We start from the raw sequence: 18,031 nt of genomic DNA, 5'->3' as shown, positions 1-18,031 counted from the left end.
TTGATGCCGTATTCTACACTAGTCACTAGGTGTCAGTAATGTTACTATAATATTGAGTGAGACACAATCATCAGTCATGATCACCGGAACAACAGGCTTTTATTGTCTCACTTACTGTATCTCACAACGGGCACAGTGATCACTAATGAAAAAAATTGGCCACAGTAGCAGGAACTCAGCTCTGAACCTCTGATATCACTTCCTGTCCACCACTCTGGTGTTAAACTCTTATTATACTCTTATTATGTATACTATTGGGTAATACGAGTGTAAAGGTGACTGAAGGGGTGTTAGTTCATGTCTAAAGGGCTCTAATATTGTTGAAAAACATTTAGAAGGTTGTAAACAGGTTTTGGATGGACTAAGCACAAAAATAGTCAATTTATAAATAAGGAATCCTAAATTCACTTTTGATGATCGGATCTGGTACCAATTATCTGCGATAAAAGAGGGATAACTGTATATGCATTTATATAAATAAAAGCCTCCTTTCTCGATAAATGCCTGACTCCTAGTAAATGCCTGGTACTTTCTGTAGTTGAGTAAATAAACACCTTTGGCCACTATATGTGAAAATGCAGTGGTATAAAGAGTTTAAAACAACATTAAGTTATATAATATTGTGCAAAAGTTACTTGATTTCAGGAGTTCCATTCAGACTAAGACCAGTTAAAGACTCAGGAAGTTTTTGCAGTTCATCTGCTGATTAGACCATGAACAAGTAGTTTACCACACTGAACTTTGTGACATTTGTTCAAATTTATGGCTCCATGTTTTATTAGCTGTAAGCTATAATAAGAATGAAGAATGATTAAGAAATGTAGCATTGAAGTCAATGGTTATGGACAACTAACTATTAATTATGCATAATATGAATTATAATTATTCCAGAAAACATTGCCCACTAGCGCTTATCTCCCGACCTTTCCCACATCATAAGCAGTGTGTATCACCCTCCATCACCCCGTCACCCCGTCACCCTCCACACTGGGTGGAAATGCAGAGGCAGTGACGTCACCGGCCTGCCTCTCCCTCCCTTCCTGCTGCTGCTGCTGCTGCTGCTGCATCATAACAGCCGTCGCTTGCTAGTTAGCTAGCTTCACTACTGACTGACCGGGGGGACGGGAGTGTTGTCGCCGAGTCCGTGACGCTGCAACGTGCCTCAGCATCACAACGCGGCCAGGGGGGTTTGAAAAACGTCCACAAGTGGTCCCAGCACGATCGCCCCTACTCCTGCTTGTTGGGTCATGGCCAGGCCGGAACAGGTTCTGCTCTTGGAGCCTCAGCACGAACTGAAATTCCGAGGTGAGAGGGAGGGGAGGAGGGCCCGGTTTGGACGGGAGGTGGGCGGCAAGGGTAGGAAGTAATAAAGGTAGGGAGGTAGTGTCCAGATAGGCAGGATCCTTTTGGAGACATTTTGTGGAGAAAACAAATACAATAATGTCGCTTGGTAAGTACTGCAGGTCAGGTGACAGCCGCTAGCCGGGCAGCTAGCTGGATTAGCCTCGCGGCTAATACAACACAAGGCCCTATGGCCCTAGTAGGAGCTGCCCTCAAAGTAAAAGTCTGAAAATATATATCACCTCGGACGTATCATTCACACATACTAGGTGAACATGAGATAAATGGCTTCAACACAGATAACATTCCGTCATAGGTTAGCTTCAATATCTAGCAGGTGTAGGTCGCTAACACCAGCTCGCCCTCTGATTGGCTCACAGGACACAAGCTGACAGAAGACTAAAGACATAAACGTCTGCAATATTTTCTTGTTCATTCGCTTCTGCAGAGACAGCCGTACTCCCCATTTTTTATGCTTAGACACGTCACTTGGAGCCTCGCCTTTAGGTTGCACCATTGCCTTAAGGCCCATGGTGCATATGGTGCGATTGTGCATGTTCTGCAACAAACCTCCCCTTCCTTGAAATGTTCCGTATTTGCGTTTCTGCACACTGTACTGTATGTTTGTGTCTAAAATCATTACAATGTGCTGAGCTACACCTGTCACATCATTACATTTATTTATATTACATAATATTACATATAATGCATACACAAATACAATAGATAAAGGAACCATCCAGAAAAATAAAAATAAAACTTAAGAAAAGAGAAATTTAAAATTTTCTGTGGCAAAACAGCAAAATGCATCTTCTTCCTGCTTAGAGTGGATTCTGAGTTGGATTAGTGACCTGGATTCATAGATCCTAAACTCCTACTGGGGTTTGCATTCTTTAAACTTGGTACATATTTATTCTGGGTCTAAACCATGTTAGGATTTGTGACCTAGAAGTGATATACGACTTAAGAACTGGAATCGTCTACTTTGTTGGTTATAGCTCTTAGCAGCTTTTAACAGAAACCTTTATTTCACAACAAGCAGCTGTCAGACTGAATAGTGCTTCAATTATGTGGAGAAATAAAGCAAAACATGCAACAACACACTAACTTGCCTAAAAATGGATCTTTAAAGTGCTTTAATTTGGAGAAAAAAATGTGTAGAAACCCCGATTGCAATTTACTCCACCAGATGTATTATTTTCTTGTGTCCTTGCCTGCATCCTACATATAATTTAACTAAGCAGCTGTAAAAAAGACAGAACTTGTGTTCACAACTCACTTGAATTCCTTTACAGGTATATTGATGGCACAGGTCGGTTTGATTGGTTTAAGAATAAGACTTCTTTGTGAACACGTTCCTCTTTTACTTTGTTTCTTTAGATGTATCGGTGTGCTATTATTGTCAGCTTTGTCTACAAAATAATAACGTATTTCCATTCTGTTGGCATCTGATATGCTTTAAATAACTGCTTTTACATCTGTAAGTTGGGGTGGCCCCTGGTGCTAACACACAGCAGTAGTCGGGCTGGTGTATTTTCAGGTCTACATGATGTAAACAGACACATGCCAGCCAATCAGCCAGTGCATACTTGGTATTCCAGACAATAGCAGTGCTGGACCAGATAATGGCTCACATCACATGCCCTTACTCCACATTAGAGTGCACTATGTCATGAACATGTCATATTCTCACAAAGATCTGTTAGAGGAAAGCCTCTCGTATGCACTATTTATGCTGTTCATGATTTTGAGTCCCTCAGAAACATGAAGGAAGTAGCAGGTCAGTAGTCTGTGGTGTCGCCTTTGCATTCAACAGTTTTTAGATGTCAAACCAAGCCTGCCTGGGGTCTGAAATTCACCCCCATGCCATCCTTCACTCGAGTCGGGGAGGGACGTGTCTTGCCACTCTGAGTGTTTGCTGAGCTGAATGAAACTTTATCTGGGAAGCTGTTGCTAATTCTGAAGTAGCGCCTCATAATCCTGTACAGTTGTCAACTGGAGAAGAGTTGCTTGGTTAGAGGATCTGGTCCACTTCAAGCTTTTGCATATAAAAATAAAGTGTAGGAACAGGCATAATAAGTCAGAGGATGATATTTAGATTTTCATAAACTGTCAACCATGCTCAAAAAGGTTATGTTGTGTAGTGGCTATGCCTCAAAGCAATGCTAATGGATTCCCGACCGAGGGCGCAGGTTTCATTCAGGACCAACTAGTCTGCTGCCTCAACAGGCTTGTGCAGAAAGTTAGCAGGACAAGAGCAAAGTTAGTTGGGGGTTTTTTTTGGCAACAAAAAATAGCAACAAGCAAAGTTTACTCTATACACTTAGTTGGAATGGGCAATGCAAAAAAACCAAAAGTCATTGATTAATATACACACACACAGCCAATATTTCATATGCACGGGAGCATATGTAGTATTTTACAGTTACCATCCAACTACCTCATACCTTTTGCACACATAACACATCACTGATTGTACAACATCCTGCTGAATGTGTACTTGTTAATTTTTGGATGTAACGTTCCCTATGGTGCACTGTTTAATTGGATTTGGTTATTTATTGCTGACTGTTACCGGCACTTAGTAGCCAATTTTGTTCCAAGCATGTAAGTTGCTTTTATTAGAATGACAAGTAAACACATTGAGTCCTTCATAGATCTTTAACAAATTATATCTTTGATTGTTAGGAAAAAATATTTTGATTGACACTCTCAGCTAGTTTGCTGTCTAGAGAAGAGCAACTTTACAGCTGCTATGTGAAGTTGTGCAACATCCACACTTGGTCAACTCTAAACAAAACTGGCATAAAAACAGGAGTTCAGAACTCAGAGAGAGATTCCGTATTGATTCATAGATTTTTCCCATAGTTGAGCAAGGAAATGCAGTCCAATCCCTAATAGCTGCTCTTACTATTACTAGCACACAGACTGGTGTAAATGGAGTGAGGCTCATTGGGGTGGAAAAAATAGCCCATCAATAACCGTGCTGCAAGTACTGTACATTTTGACTATGATTACTAAAGTTATATCTATATTCAATTGTTGTGACTAATGTCAACTGTGTGGAGCTGGCACTGTGCCTGCCAGGTTTGGGAAGCCACCCTCTGTCTTCGTTCCTCACGGCTTCCTACTTGACAGACGTGACTAATATTTTTAGCAGTTTTAGCCATCAGGATATACATTTCACCAGGTACTGTCTTGCAGTCTTCTCTCAGTCAGAGATGCTGTCAGACAGAAACAGCCAAAGTGACGTATAAGTTAAAGTGATGCATGGATCAAGTTTTGTCGGGATCTTTTCCAGCATTTGGTAAACCCTTAATGACTTTACCAGTAACGCGCTCATATCAAAGTCCAAATGAATTTCTTTAGTTTTTTTTGGCTGAATGAGCAGTTTTGCTGTCCCATTCTTGTGGTGGGTGTAAAAAAAAGATGAATTTGTCTGAATCTGAAAGTTGCCCAGTATCCCAGAGCAGTGCATTGCTCCCAATAAATACAGTTTTTTTGAGAGTTACAGAAAGACAATCTAGTCAAAGTCTTTAAGACTGCTATAATATGAGTTACAATAAATTGCTCTGAAATCGTAGCACATGTGCAACAGCAAATATCAATATTGACATGCTACATGGGTTATTCTTCTAAATATTTATTGAAATATTTGCTATATTTTATTGTATTGTATTGTATTGTATTGTATTTGTACTTTATTTATCCCACAGCAGGGAAATTTACTTGTTACAGCAGCAAGCAAGATACGCAAGTAAAGAGTACAGTGTAAAGAAATGCATATTGACTACAACATGGTTCAGGTGGTGCATTTAAGGAGCAATACCAGGGAATTGTGGACTTTAACGCCTTGCATCACAGAGCAAGGCCTGGAGAGCATGCAGATGTATATAAATTACAGCAATATTACCATCTAGGGATGGCATTTGTTAGCCACACACTTTCTACAGTCTAGAGCCTTAACATGTTGACAGGTTGACTTAAGCGCCTTTCGGCTTTCTCCACAGGCCCATTCTCCGACGTGGTCACCACAAATCTCAAGCTCTCCAACCCTACAGACAGGAATGTGTGTTTCAAGGTGAAGACGACCGCGCCACGCCGGTACTGCGTACGGCCAAATAGTGGTATCATCGACGCAGGCACCTCTATCAATGTCTCAGGTAATACCTTGACCATTCACGCTTCATTTTCTGTATAAATCAGATGTTTATACTGGCTGTCGTCCAAGAAAACAACGTTAAAGAGATATGGAACCCTGGTTGATGGATAAATTGATATTGTGCGGTGTGTTACAGACTTATTTTACTGCTTTTAGCATTTTCACACAGTGTCATTGCAGATGTTGGTCAGCAGTCGGCGACAAAACAACACATTCCGCTGTCAGTTTGGGTCAATAGTTTGAATCATTCTTGACGCCTTTCGTATGACAAAAGCCATGAATTGTCTATAAATTAAGATTTTATATCCATCTATCTTGAGAGTACCTGTATGTCCGATAGAAATAGATCAAATTGCCTTCTAATTTAACCTTAATTAGGTCATGCACCAACATTCTTCTTGATAGTGCATTTGTTTTAAAATGTTGTTGCCATAGGAACAGACACAAAGCCTGAAACAGGATTCTCCTTCTTTATTATGTGACAAGCTGCATTTCTTCAGGGCCAAATGGACTCTTAAATTGATGTATAGTACACTTGTGACCTCACATAACCCCTGCCTGAAACAGGAGTGGCGTGGTTGCCATGCCAACATCACTGCTATCAATTGTTTGACATTCTAAAAACAGCACATGCATCCTGAGATACACAAAATCAGAGCTATTCCATCCATTATCATTACTGCATGTCTTCATTGGGGTTACAGGTGAACTGGAGCCTATCCCAGCTGACCTTGGGTGAGAGGCGGTGTACACCCTGGTCACCAGTCAATCAGACGACCAACCATTCACATTATGGCTGCACGATTCTGCGAAAAATGTGAATTTATATGTTCTTGCTTAAAATTGAGATCACAATTTTCTGGGATTATTTTTTTCATACGTGCACATGCACACATCATGTTGCTACTTAAATAAAGTGGTTAAATATATCACACATTTATTATTATTATCATTACTAACATTAATATTATATTGGTCATTGTGATATTCTGCTTTAAAACAAATCTTTCTGCCATTCTTCATAGAAGGTCCCAGAAGGACAGTTGACGGGACATTGTTTTTTAATAGAAATGAATCGAAAGACAAAATACTCCATAAAAAAACCCCCAGCATGCTCATTCCCTCCACGGTACATTAATGCACATAATAAAACAGGAAAAGTCTATTAATTAGGACTGTAAAAAATACCGAGTTAATTTCATTACGTTGAAGTTTTTAACGGCATTAATGCATGCGCATCATTTCAAGCCACATCTCTCTGTTATGACGGCTGATAGAGCCACAATAGCGTCCCCGCAGAGCCACACCAAGTCTGCCGCTCTTTAATAACTTTATTCTGACCTGAACACACAGCAGTGCAATTCCAACACCATATACTAGGGTTGTTTGCAGAACAAATGTGGAGTGATGAGATCAAGAATGTGGCATAGTTGACATCACTTTGTACTAGCAAAGATGTGACTGGGTGAGTGTAATATAAGCATGAGTTATAATATGTTCATTCGGTCCATACAGGTAAGAAAGTTTCAACACCTAATTGAAAATACCATACCACATTCATTTGCTGAGGAATTTGCATAATGTCCCTCATCTGTGGGTGCAAAGTGCAGGTGTGGATTGCTCTATTTAAAGTAAATAATTAATCATGGGAAGCTGTACCACCCTCTGCTCATCCTGATATTGTATTGCATTTTTAACTCATTTTTTGTACTCATTGATCATTTATTCTTAAGTATGTCAGCATTATTAATAATTTACACCTGATTCCCTTACAAAAAACAACGGGAATCTGGGAAACTTCACCTGCACTGTCCAGTATCCAGGTATTTATTTCACAGTCAAACTGGTTGAATTTTTGTCTAAAAAGTTACTGAATCAATTTAAAGTAACTGTATTGTTTCATTTCGTATCGTTCTAAATGAACCAATATCGCCCTTGAATCGTATCGGCAACCACGAATCGTGATATGAATCAAATCGTTATTAAAATGAATTGTTACACCACTACCATATGCGTATCTCCAGCTCACAAATACGTCTCTAGTCAGCTCGTCCTGGGAACGACACTTCCTCATTGTCACTAGATGACAGCGAGGTGCATTCACTGACACCAGGAAAATCACAACGTCTTTAGTATGCGTGTATGTGTGATCTAAGTTAGCAGAAAGACTAAGAAAAAAAGCAAGTGGATATTCTTATCTCTCACGAACATAACTGTTACCACGGGAGTACAATTTGATGCATTTAAGTATGCTCGGAAATCCCAGAAAATACATTTTTTGTGCAGCACTAACGTGCACTTGCGTTCACACCTATGGACATAGAGGTTCCAGTTAACCTCACATGCAAGTTTTTGGGATGTGGGATGAAGCTGGAGTAGCCAGAGAGAACCCACTGGGAAAACACCAGGAGGTACTCCGAACCCTCCCTCTCCTGTGAGGCTAACATGGTTAGACACGCTAACCACTAGTCCACTATGCAACCACAAAGCAGAGTTGTAACACCAAATCATGGAACAGTTCAGAAAGATCCATGACATGTCTTGGGCTGCCCTAGACAAGCAGCATGTGAATCTCAGCTCCTGGCCTCGTGAGTGAATATGTTAAACGAAGCTTTGACCGCAAGAATGCCGCCGCGCTCCATTCGGTGTTATGTAGCATCCAGTGGTAAAATATGTGCCATGAATGTTTCAAGAAATCCTTGCGTCCACAAACACTGGGTTTCCTCTGGGAGCATTTTTATGTCTGACATTCCAAGACACGCTAAACATTCCAAGGGAGGCCAGGAGCAAAATAACAATGCTGCGATATGAAATAACAATTTTATTGTTGAATGAGCCTCATTAGCTTGTCATTAGCACAACAAACTGGGACAAATGGATACCCAACAAGCTGCAGTCGAATCCCTCCACAGGGAGGCTGGTTTAAGTGCTGTGGGTTGTGTTAAATGTTTGAAAGCGTGTTTTCTTTAACTTTTGATTTACAATTGGACACAGTGTGCCCAGGAGAGCACAATCAGGAGAAAGAGATCCTGCTTGCCTGAGAAGCTTGAATATGAATACATATTGTAAGCGTTATATCCTGGCAAGGTTTCCCTTGAGAAAAAGTCTGCTTCACTTCACATCTTTGTTTTCTCACTCTATTTCACTACACATTACTGACCTGTGACCGGCCTTTTCCTTGGTGACATAACGCCACCTATTACACGCTCTTCTGAATATATTACACAGGGATGTATGGTCTCATGTCATGTCTTGTTTCGCTTTGTGATTTAAGGCTCAACTCACACCTGTATCTTGTTACAGTGATGTCCAGTGAGTACAGACACCAGATCACATGTTAATCTTGTTATTTCCGCCATGAAAAATAACATTGAAAGGCATATTTCCTGTGTTAGATGTGTACTCGAATATTGAAATATTTGCAGTTACAATCGTTGTGTTGAAGGCTTTTGCTGGAACACTCGAGGAGACGGCCTAAGCTTGTTCACATTTCCTAGCGACAGCATTCGCCTTGTCAGATCAGCAAACTATGTAGGACAAACGTTACTACCCTGCGGATGGAAATAAAAAGTCAAAAACCCACAAGATGTTTAACCGTGGAACGTGGAAAAGCGTGCCAAGGTGGCAGTAAGTCAATTCACATTTCCAGTATGGTCCATAGTAGCCAGCCTAGCGCTCATGGCGGCCAATACAGTAACATAACACAAAGATTTGTCTTTAAATATATGTATGTGTATGTATGTACAGTATGTGTATGTGTGTGCATATATACAGTCAAACCTGTCTATAGTGGCCACTAGAGGGAGTCTGCAAAAGTGGCCGCTATAGACAGGTGGCCTCTATAGACAGGTTGGCGTCCAGTTTGAATGTTGACCAGTAGAGGAAAAAAAAGGGAAATAATAATAATGTTGACCAGTAGAGGGCACTGTGAACTGCGGATAAAAGTTGTACAGCACTACTAGGATTGTTATTATCATGGTTCATGGTTTTAATCCTGAACATGCATGAGTCAAACAGTAGCACATCACATAGTACAATTCACAATTTTGCATGTCCAAAAAGGAGTAGGAAGAAGCAAAGCTTATTTAATCCTACCCCTCATCAGTTTCACATCAGTTGCAATACATTTATTCACCTCTTGTTCTTCCAAGTGTACTTTGTAGGTCTACATGACAATGTAGTGCAATCATAGCCAAGGTTTTTAGTTACTAAAAGGAAACTAGAGGCTAATAATAACTGATAGAATATATCCACAACCCACAGAACAAAGCTGTGTTAGTAATGTTTTACGCTTGTTTTCAATATTTTACTTTTTATACGGCAGAGTGTCATTACAGCTTTAGTTCATCAGGAAGTGACGGGAAGTGATGGTGGGCGTCCCGAGCAGGAGAGCTAGGCTCAGTGCTAGCTGTGAGTTTCGAGAGAGTTGGGAAGTGTGTTTATGTTGGCGTAGGTGGAAAGTCCTGCAGTGTTCTCCGTTGTTAATAAAGCCATTAAAGTGCATCGGCGACGTGAGTCTCTCCTTCCCCACAACAAGCGGCATTACAGTATTGACCAGTGCACACCAGGAAATAAACGGTGTCATTTCTTACAGGCATTGGCTGGACAGCTATGTAGTGGGGCTTGTTTAACCTTTGCCTTGTGGGCAAGCAGGAAGGAGAGACGATGCTGAGAGATGTGTGTGTGTTCTGAGCTGCTGTCTGGTGGCCGCGTTCAATAAATAAAGTTGGCAGAAGCAACAGGAGAAGTTTCCTTCTTTGCTTCGGAGCTGAATAACACTGACAAGTTAACGGACTAGTAGCGAACGGAAAAGAAGACGGCTTTGTTTGTATCGAATACAGAAGATGAGGTCTTTGATGGATTTGTGGATGAGGATTGATGAAAAATGGATGAGGATTGATGAAAAATAACGTAAGTACATTCTAAAATACTTCAATTAAGTACAACCGATCTCAGTTTTGCTCCCGCTGCCGCATGCATGCTAGCGTATCTTTTTTTTTTTTTTTTTATTGTAGCGTCACTGGGAGCACGTCCTGTTCCCAGCCTAATTTGCGGTAATGTTTTGGTGCAAATGCTCTTAAAGTTACATGTTTGACCAGGAAATAGCAAGCTCAAAAGAAGACGGCTTTTTATGTGGGACAACTGACAGTTTGTGTGGATCTTGTGAATGATTGTGACTGAGCAAGGACTCAGTAAATAAAGTGTACACACGACGGCTTCATTGATTGAAAAATGAAACTTTTTCGTGCATGAAGCTTCTACTTGAGTTGGTAATTTGGTCGCTATATGCAGTCAGATATTGACCAAGGGAGACAAAATGGGTGGCCGATGGCCGCGTTGGACAGGTGACTGCTATACACAGGTTCTATAACATGTAAATTTGCTGCGGGGGATTTTTCAGTGGCTGCTATAGGCAGGTGGCTGTTCTATAAAGGTGGCCGCTAAGACAGGTTTGACTGTATATATATATATACATCATTGGATATATATATATATATATATATATATATATATATACATACACATATATACATATACACATATATACATATATATATATATATATATATATACACACATATATACATACACACACACATATATATATATATATATATATATATATACACACACACACACACACATACAGTATATATATATATATATGTGTGTGTGTGTGTGTGTATACCTGCATATAATTGGCATTTTGAAAAATTACAAGCACATGCATCATGGTCAATTATGCAAATAAGAGGTTCCAGAGTCAGTTGATATCAAAATTCTAACTGTACTGTACTGATGTTTTTAAGTAACATTTTTCTAGCCATCTGTAATCTACCTCCTTCTTTGCCCCTCTAATGGTTCCATTCATCAGTGTGCAGGCTAGTGATCGTCCTGCTTTATCATGCTGCCTGCGGTTAACCTATGTGCTTTATAAATCATGCAATTAATTATGCAATTAGAAGAAATTTCTTGTGTTCAAAAGCTTTGCATTGAATCTACCCCCACTTCATTCCTGGTGGGAGCGCTTCCCTCTGGGGGTTTGTTTAAGGACCTTTTAATGTGATACTGTGTTGCCCAAAGAATTTACACGCTTTCCTGCCTCCGTTCTTCAGCCGTGTCCCCTCGGACCGAAGTTGGATTGCTTTGCAAATTGGGCCTGATTGAAACAGGACGTTCCCAATCTGTTCATGCCGTCTGTTTCTGTTTTGTGATACTGAGCCGCCCTGATGGCTGTAATGGTGCACTACTACATATCCGAGGGGACGATTGGCATGTGCCACAAATGAAAACTGTCTGGATAGCTACACCGGCTGTGAAATAAGTAGGCCGGAGCGGGATTTTTAGCCTTTAGTTGGTGCCCATGTCACAATATGGCTTTGAGTTACACCCATATTAAAAACTAGTCAAAGGAGAAACGATTCCCACCCATTAGTGAGCATTTCAGTTATCCTCTCTGCACTGCCAGATTGCCCTACTTAAGAAAGTGATCATTGTAAATCATTGTTACAACTTTTAAAATACCTTCTCAGCCATATTGGAGCAACATCAAAAAAATGATGTGGTGATCTGTGGAAGTGGTCTTCCCAACACCTGCTTTTTGTTAGGGGGATGTGTAATGCTCAGAAAAAAGTGGGGAAGAAACAGGCTTGGAAGCTGTTAGAACGATTAACCCCAGGGGTATTTGTAGATCTGTCACTGTTTGGCCGTCATGGTAACATGAACGTGAAAAGAAATCAAAGACACTAGTCTTTTGAGGGGGGGCCGAGTTAAGCCAAGATCTGGTTTGATAGATGAGTGTGATACTAATTCCTTCCTAATGCCTGTCAAGAAGGTAGAGATCAGTAATGATCTAAATACAAGTAAAGCTACTCTGTTAGTTGTGTGCTCTTAACCAGTTAGTGTAACAGAGGGCGATTGAGTAAAACGTCTTTTTCAACCCATGACAGCTGGTTTTCTGTGCAGTTTGCAGAACTTCTAAAGATTTTCCAACATCTGTGTTGAGATTTTTTTTCCCTGAGATTCCTGTCTAAGTGCAGTGTGTGTCCGTCCCTACACTGACATTAGCTCAGTGAACCATCTATTTGCGTCATATTTTCAACACAGCTTTACATTAAATGTTAATGTCTTTCGAGACTTGCTGGAAACGTGATTTATTCTATTCAGGAGTCATTTAATGATATTTTCCTTCCTTTGCTGGTTGTGTGTTACAGTTATGCTGCAGCCTTTTGACTATGACCCCAATGAGAAGAGCAAACACAAGTTCATGGTTCAGTCCATGCTAGCACCCCCTGACATGACTGACATGGAGGGAGTGGTGAGTGTGACTTGTCTTTAAATATGTGTCCCCTATTTATATTTTTCATGGATTTAATTGCTTTCATCACATGTGTGAAATGCTGAAAGACCTCACAGAGTTAGTCATCATTTTGCCTTTTCATTATCCCTCCAGTGGAAGGAGGCAAAGCCAGAGGAGCTGATGGACTCCAAGCTGAGGTGTGTTTTTGAGATGCCAGTGGAGAACGAAAAGACGGTAAAGGGAAATTATACCTTTTTTACGCTTGTGAATGAAGACTTTCCATCAAGAGTCGAACTAATAGCATCCTAACCTTCGTAACCCACCGGCAGCACGACATGGAGTCCAACAAGATGATGTCGTCCAGCTTGCTGAAGTCCGAGTCCTCCATGCTTTCTTCCAAGTCCATGAGCTCCAACCTCGACGACGGTGAGGTGAAGAAGATCATGGAGGAGTGCAAGAGGCTGCAGATGGAGGCTCAGAGGCTACGGGAAGAAAACAAACAGATCAGGGTGAGTGATGAGACACACGAGTGCCCATTGGGTACCCTTAGCTGTTTTCTATTAAAAGTCCCATATTATAGTATTTTTGTAAGTACAGTGGAACCAATTAATCCGTTCCAGAAATTCAAAAATGTTAACACAAAGCACGTTTTTTATACTTTTACAATTATAGTTTTATATGCAGAAAAAAATTGAAATGCATATAAATACATATAAATGATGAATTAAGATAAATTAACATTTAAGGTTACTTTTGCCTTCATTGAAGAGGTGATTCTTGACATGACTGAAAACAGGAAGGTGATTGTGGTTGATCTCACTGCCACATCATGTCTTTGAACAGTCATGTCTTCAGTGACTGCAAAATAACTTTAAATGTCCATTTATCTCTTTCATTCCTTATTTATATGCATTTAGAATTGTTTTATGCATGTAAAGCTATAAAAATGTGTTTTGTGTTAATGTTTTTGAGAGTCAACTGCTGATAAGATCAAAGATGGACGACGTAACCTTCAGTTCCGGTTGCCATTTTGATCAGATAGCTAATAGGATGCTAACAAGGAAGGACGTTTTTTGATAATAAAACAATAACATTAACAGCACAGTTGGACTCATGTAGTCTATTAACAACACAACAAGATGCCCGCAAACGGAGGCAAAACTTTGGCGTACATTTTTTACGTTAACCAAAAAACACACTCATCAGGGCAGACGCTAACCAAGGTTCCACTGTATACGTCCTAAGAGGTCCCACAGTAGTGTATTGGAAGTGTTTTAATGCTAATGAGCTGTCTTTGTCCACACCTGTCTCTGACAGTTTGTGTCTCCATTAATTGCTATTGTGACAGGGTCCCTCATGTCAAGAGTCTCAAAGTCTCTTCACTAGATTTTTTGCTTGTGCTTTTTGTAGCGCAGGGGTCGGAAACCTTTTCGAGCAAAAGAGCCATTTTACCCCCTCTTCCACTACAAAAAAAAATAGTCTGAAGCCACAAAAGATAACACAGCCTACAAACATTTAAATGGTTTAATCTTTTTTAATTTTACCTGTTACAAGGGCAGAATACAACAAACAAGTGCAGCGTGCATGTGTAGCAGATGGGTAAAACTTCACTTGACGCCTTCAGAACTGTGTTGCACAGTGTGTTGACAGATTTTAGCTTGCTGGCAAGCGCTGCTTGACTTAACTCGCAGTCAGTGGACAGATGTGGTCGCCGGATCGAGCCCGGCGTGTGCAGGGCTGGACTGCGGAGATGCCGACATGTGGAAGCCTACTTTAATAAATTACTATTCAGAAAATGCGGAGTGCTTTATTGAAAAATCTTTCAACCTTTTTTGTTGTTGGCTAATTTCTCGACTAATATCAAGGTAAGCCAGAGTTGTTAGCAGAGAAGACAAAAAAAAATCCATGCAGAATTAAAGTATTTTTTTCTGAGATTTTTATTTTTTTTGCGGATATTTGTGGTTCCCGTCATACTCATGTGTAGCACCCTGTGAATCTGCTTTATTTGGTCCCAATTTTTTTTTTTTTTCCATTTTAATTTTTTAGAATTCCGTTACCTTTTACACTTATTTTACCACCATAGCGTGTGTGCTTTTTTCAGTGAATTAAATGCAAAAATTCTTACATTTATTGATGCAGTACATCATTGGATAATTTTGCCCAGTATTTCAAAAACAGATGTAGCCTCGATAACTTTTGTACTCATTGTACACATCTGCTCAACAAACTGCAATACCCGTGCTTGTGAATAAGGAAGACGGACGCTTTTTAACAGCAACATCATGCTAGGTTACCTTATTCGCTGACAAAAAAGTAAATGCTCAAACTTACAGCTCCCACATCTATGGTTGGCAGAGTTCCAGGCTTTATTTTAAGATGTGTCATGAAGCCCTTTTTCGTGAAGTAGCGTACGTATACACTGGGCAAACTCAAGAAGCCGCAACTTCAACAGCGACCATTTGACCATTCTCAGTAGGGAGATGATAGATTTTTCCTCACGTTTGGTGCTCATAAAAAGGCTGTACGGAAACAAATGACTGAGAACAAGTCCATTTTTCTATAACAGGGTACCTTTTTAAGTGAAATGTTAGTTTTCAGGGCAGGGAGCGTGTCACAGGGTTAAAAGCTCATAATATTGTTTGGCAGAGCCATGATTTCACCCACCACCAACTGTTACAACTAATTAAGTGAGGGGTTTTGTCATGCTTCAGTTAGAAATGAGTCATACGTGTGGCAGAGAGAGCCTCATCCACCCCAAGCGCCGTCACCGTCACCGTCACCCCTGTAGCTTCTTGCCAGAAGCCGAGCAAGTTTTGGCTGCTCCTGCTGCTTTAAATTTGAACTAACAGGGCTCCATAAAAGCCTGGAGCCTTTTTGAGGACCAGATGATTAGAACTAGTACATACATACAGGCTTATCTCATGGACAGATTGACTAAACGATCATCTGTTTTCTCCATATTGCTGCTGCTTCCCCTTCCGTCATCCGCCCGCCCCCTGCCGCCGCCTCTCCTCTCATACATCATCGCTTTCCAACCTCCATCCACCCCCGTCCGCTGTCCTCAGGAGGACGACGGCCTGCGGATGAGGAAGAGCAACGTGATGTCCTCCCAGCACACCTCGGCTGGAATGAAAAAGGAGGAAGGCTTGAGTGCCCGCTCGGCCGCCCTCATCATCCTTTTCTTTTTGGTGGGCGTCATCGTGGGCAAGTTGGTCTTGTAGAGCGTGGCGCAGTCAAGTGGGTGGGGTGGGAGGGCGCAGCATGCTTTCGGGGGTGGGGATAAAATCCAATCAAAATGCGGGATGTAGGATTTGGGGTGAGAGTTGCCATATCTGCGGGGGGTGGGGGGTGCGGGAGTGGTTTTGATTCAGCCTCATTTATTATTTGAAAAAAAGGTCATGTTTGAGGGGGTGCACAGAAAAACTAATGATTCACCGTCGTATAAAGAAGCTGTTACAGGTTTTGCCGAATCACCACTTGGTCATTGTTGTTCCTCTTCACCAAATTCCATGAGGACATGTGGGCGGGGCTTAGCATTAACAGGATTCCTCACACCTATGAGACCACATTTGAGTCAAGTTGTGCGAATGTCACTGGTGTTTTTTCTGAACGACAAGAGTATACCCCCCCCAACCCCCTACCTCCAGTGTACAATATAACCACCACCATCTTGTTGTGGGGCAGTCTTGACTCCTCCAATCAGAGACTGGAATTACAAACCCATATATGTAGTTTCTATCCTGGTGTTTATTTTCACCTTATTCTCATCACAACATCCCCATCTCCTCCAGGGAGGGTGGAGATGGACCTTGATTGCATGCGTTCACAGCCGAGTGTTGCATCTGGACTTTTTTTTTTTTTTAATCTTAATTTAATTGCTTTTATAATGGTGTTAATTGTGTGATTATTTGGCTGTAGGTTTGCACACATCATTTTATTTCCTCTCATTTGTGTTTCATTTCTATGATTTCTTGTTCTTTCTTTGTTCAAGCGCAAAAGCATTTACGGTTATTGCCGCCTCCGCCGCCGCCGCCTGGGAACAAGCTCCAGATTTTGTCAGGTTTCCGACGGCGCCTGCTAACGTTCGCCAGGCCAGCGCTTTGCCTTGTGACCTGTTTGAGTGAGTTTTTCCTCAGGCCGAGACACGAGTACAGTACATGTATGCATATGAACATACACATGCACACGCCTGGAAAGAAATACACACATGACAGACAGAAGGTGCCTGCATGCTCATTTTGTTTCCGTGACAACAAGATCTTCCTCCTGAGCCATACATTCTGTTTTTGTCTGCAGCAAATGTATGTTAGCAAACAGTGGCATGTTATAAGCTGCCTTCACTTGATTTCCACTTTTTTCTTTTTTGTCCACTGCTGGCACGTGTTCCATTGTCGCTAGTTTGTTCAAGTGTTTATCCATGTTTTATAATCCTCACGGCGTTTGAAGTTTCATGTTTCATGCACTAAGGCGAAGAGTGTGATCTTCCTATAGCTATAGCCTCGAGGGACCACGTAACGACATTGTACTGTTCTCGAAAGCCAGTAATTTATTTTTGCTTTAAAATAAAATTACGAATGAACACTTTCAAAATGGTCGCATCATCCAAAATTTGCTTAAAAATAAGTCAAAATCTCAAAACCAAAATGCTACTTTACCTTGTTGCAGATGTGAAGAGTGTGCGTTCCTACTACTGTATCTCTGTTAAGTGTTTGGTTTGAGGATGACTTGCTGAGGGGAGGGCAGAGCACACCTGGAATTAACTCGAAATTTGGGTGCTGAACTTGCATCATAGAGTATTTGCAGAAAACTTTCACTGTGTCCCGCTTGGAGCATTGCTGCATTTGACACAACAAAAATACCACAATTTACAAGAATGTGAATCGGAATTCAAACAACAAAAAAACCCCAACGATCCTGCCATGGCACTCCACCAATTTGCTAACACTCAAGTAGGCTGAAAACACACAATGTCCATACTTGTTGATCCAAGGCAAGACACTACAGTGACCATCAACCTGAAGCAGTTGGGCAACTGTTTTGTATGTATGTAAAACAAATAAGTCTATCTGAGAAGAGGAAAAAAAGATGAATATTCCTAGTCAAGTAGTCTCTCTGGTGTATAAAAACTAAATCCCACCTGGTTGGACTATGTAGCATCTTAATAAATTAAAGGAATTAAAGTCCCTACCTGGCAGTGTGATGTCATTTCCTGTGTTTGCATGAGAGCG

General features: G+C 40.9%; 1 protein-coding gene across 2 annotated transcripts; it reads left to right on the top strand.

Moving 5' to 3' along the window:
* Nucleotides 1-1,055: 1,055 nt before the first annotated feature.
* On the top strand, nt 1,056-17,990 carry LOC129186367 (vesicle-associated membrane protein-associated protein B/C-like). Of its 2 annotated transcripts, none has more exons than XM_054784573.1 (6): nt 1,056-1,305; nt 5,352-5,504; nt 12,718-12,821; nt 12,957-13,037; nt 13,133-13,312; nt 14,443-14,866. In XM_054784573.1, the coding sequence occupies exons 1-6, from the start codon at nt 1,248-1,250 to the stop codon at nt 14,458-14,460; spliced, it is 594 nt and encodes a 197-aa protein (XP_054640548.1). In that variant the 5' UTR covers nt 1,056-1,247; the 3' UTR covers nt 14,461-14,866. The 2 variants fall into 2 exon arrangements, with proteins under 2 accessions (XP_054640548.1, XP_054640547.1); XM_054784572.1 differs by lacking the exon at nt 14,443-14,866 and adding an exon at nt 15,869-17,990 and having other exon boundaries at nt 1,059-1,305.
* Nucleotides 17,991-18,031: the final 41 nt, after the last annotated feature.

Source organism: Dunckerocampus dactyliophorus, chromosome 8 (genome assembly GCF_027744805.1).
Source record: "Dunckerocampus dactyliophorus isolate RoL2022-P2 chromosome 8, RoL_Ddac_1.1, whole genome shotgun sequence".
NCBI lineage: Eukaryota > Metazoa > Chordata > Actinopteri > Syngnathiformes > Syngnathidae > Dunckerocampus > Dunckerocampus dactyliophorus.
The sequence above is the reverse complement of the archived record's forward strand: the minus strand, read 5'-3'. Positions and strand labels throughout refer to the sequence as shown.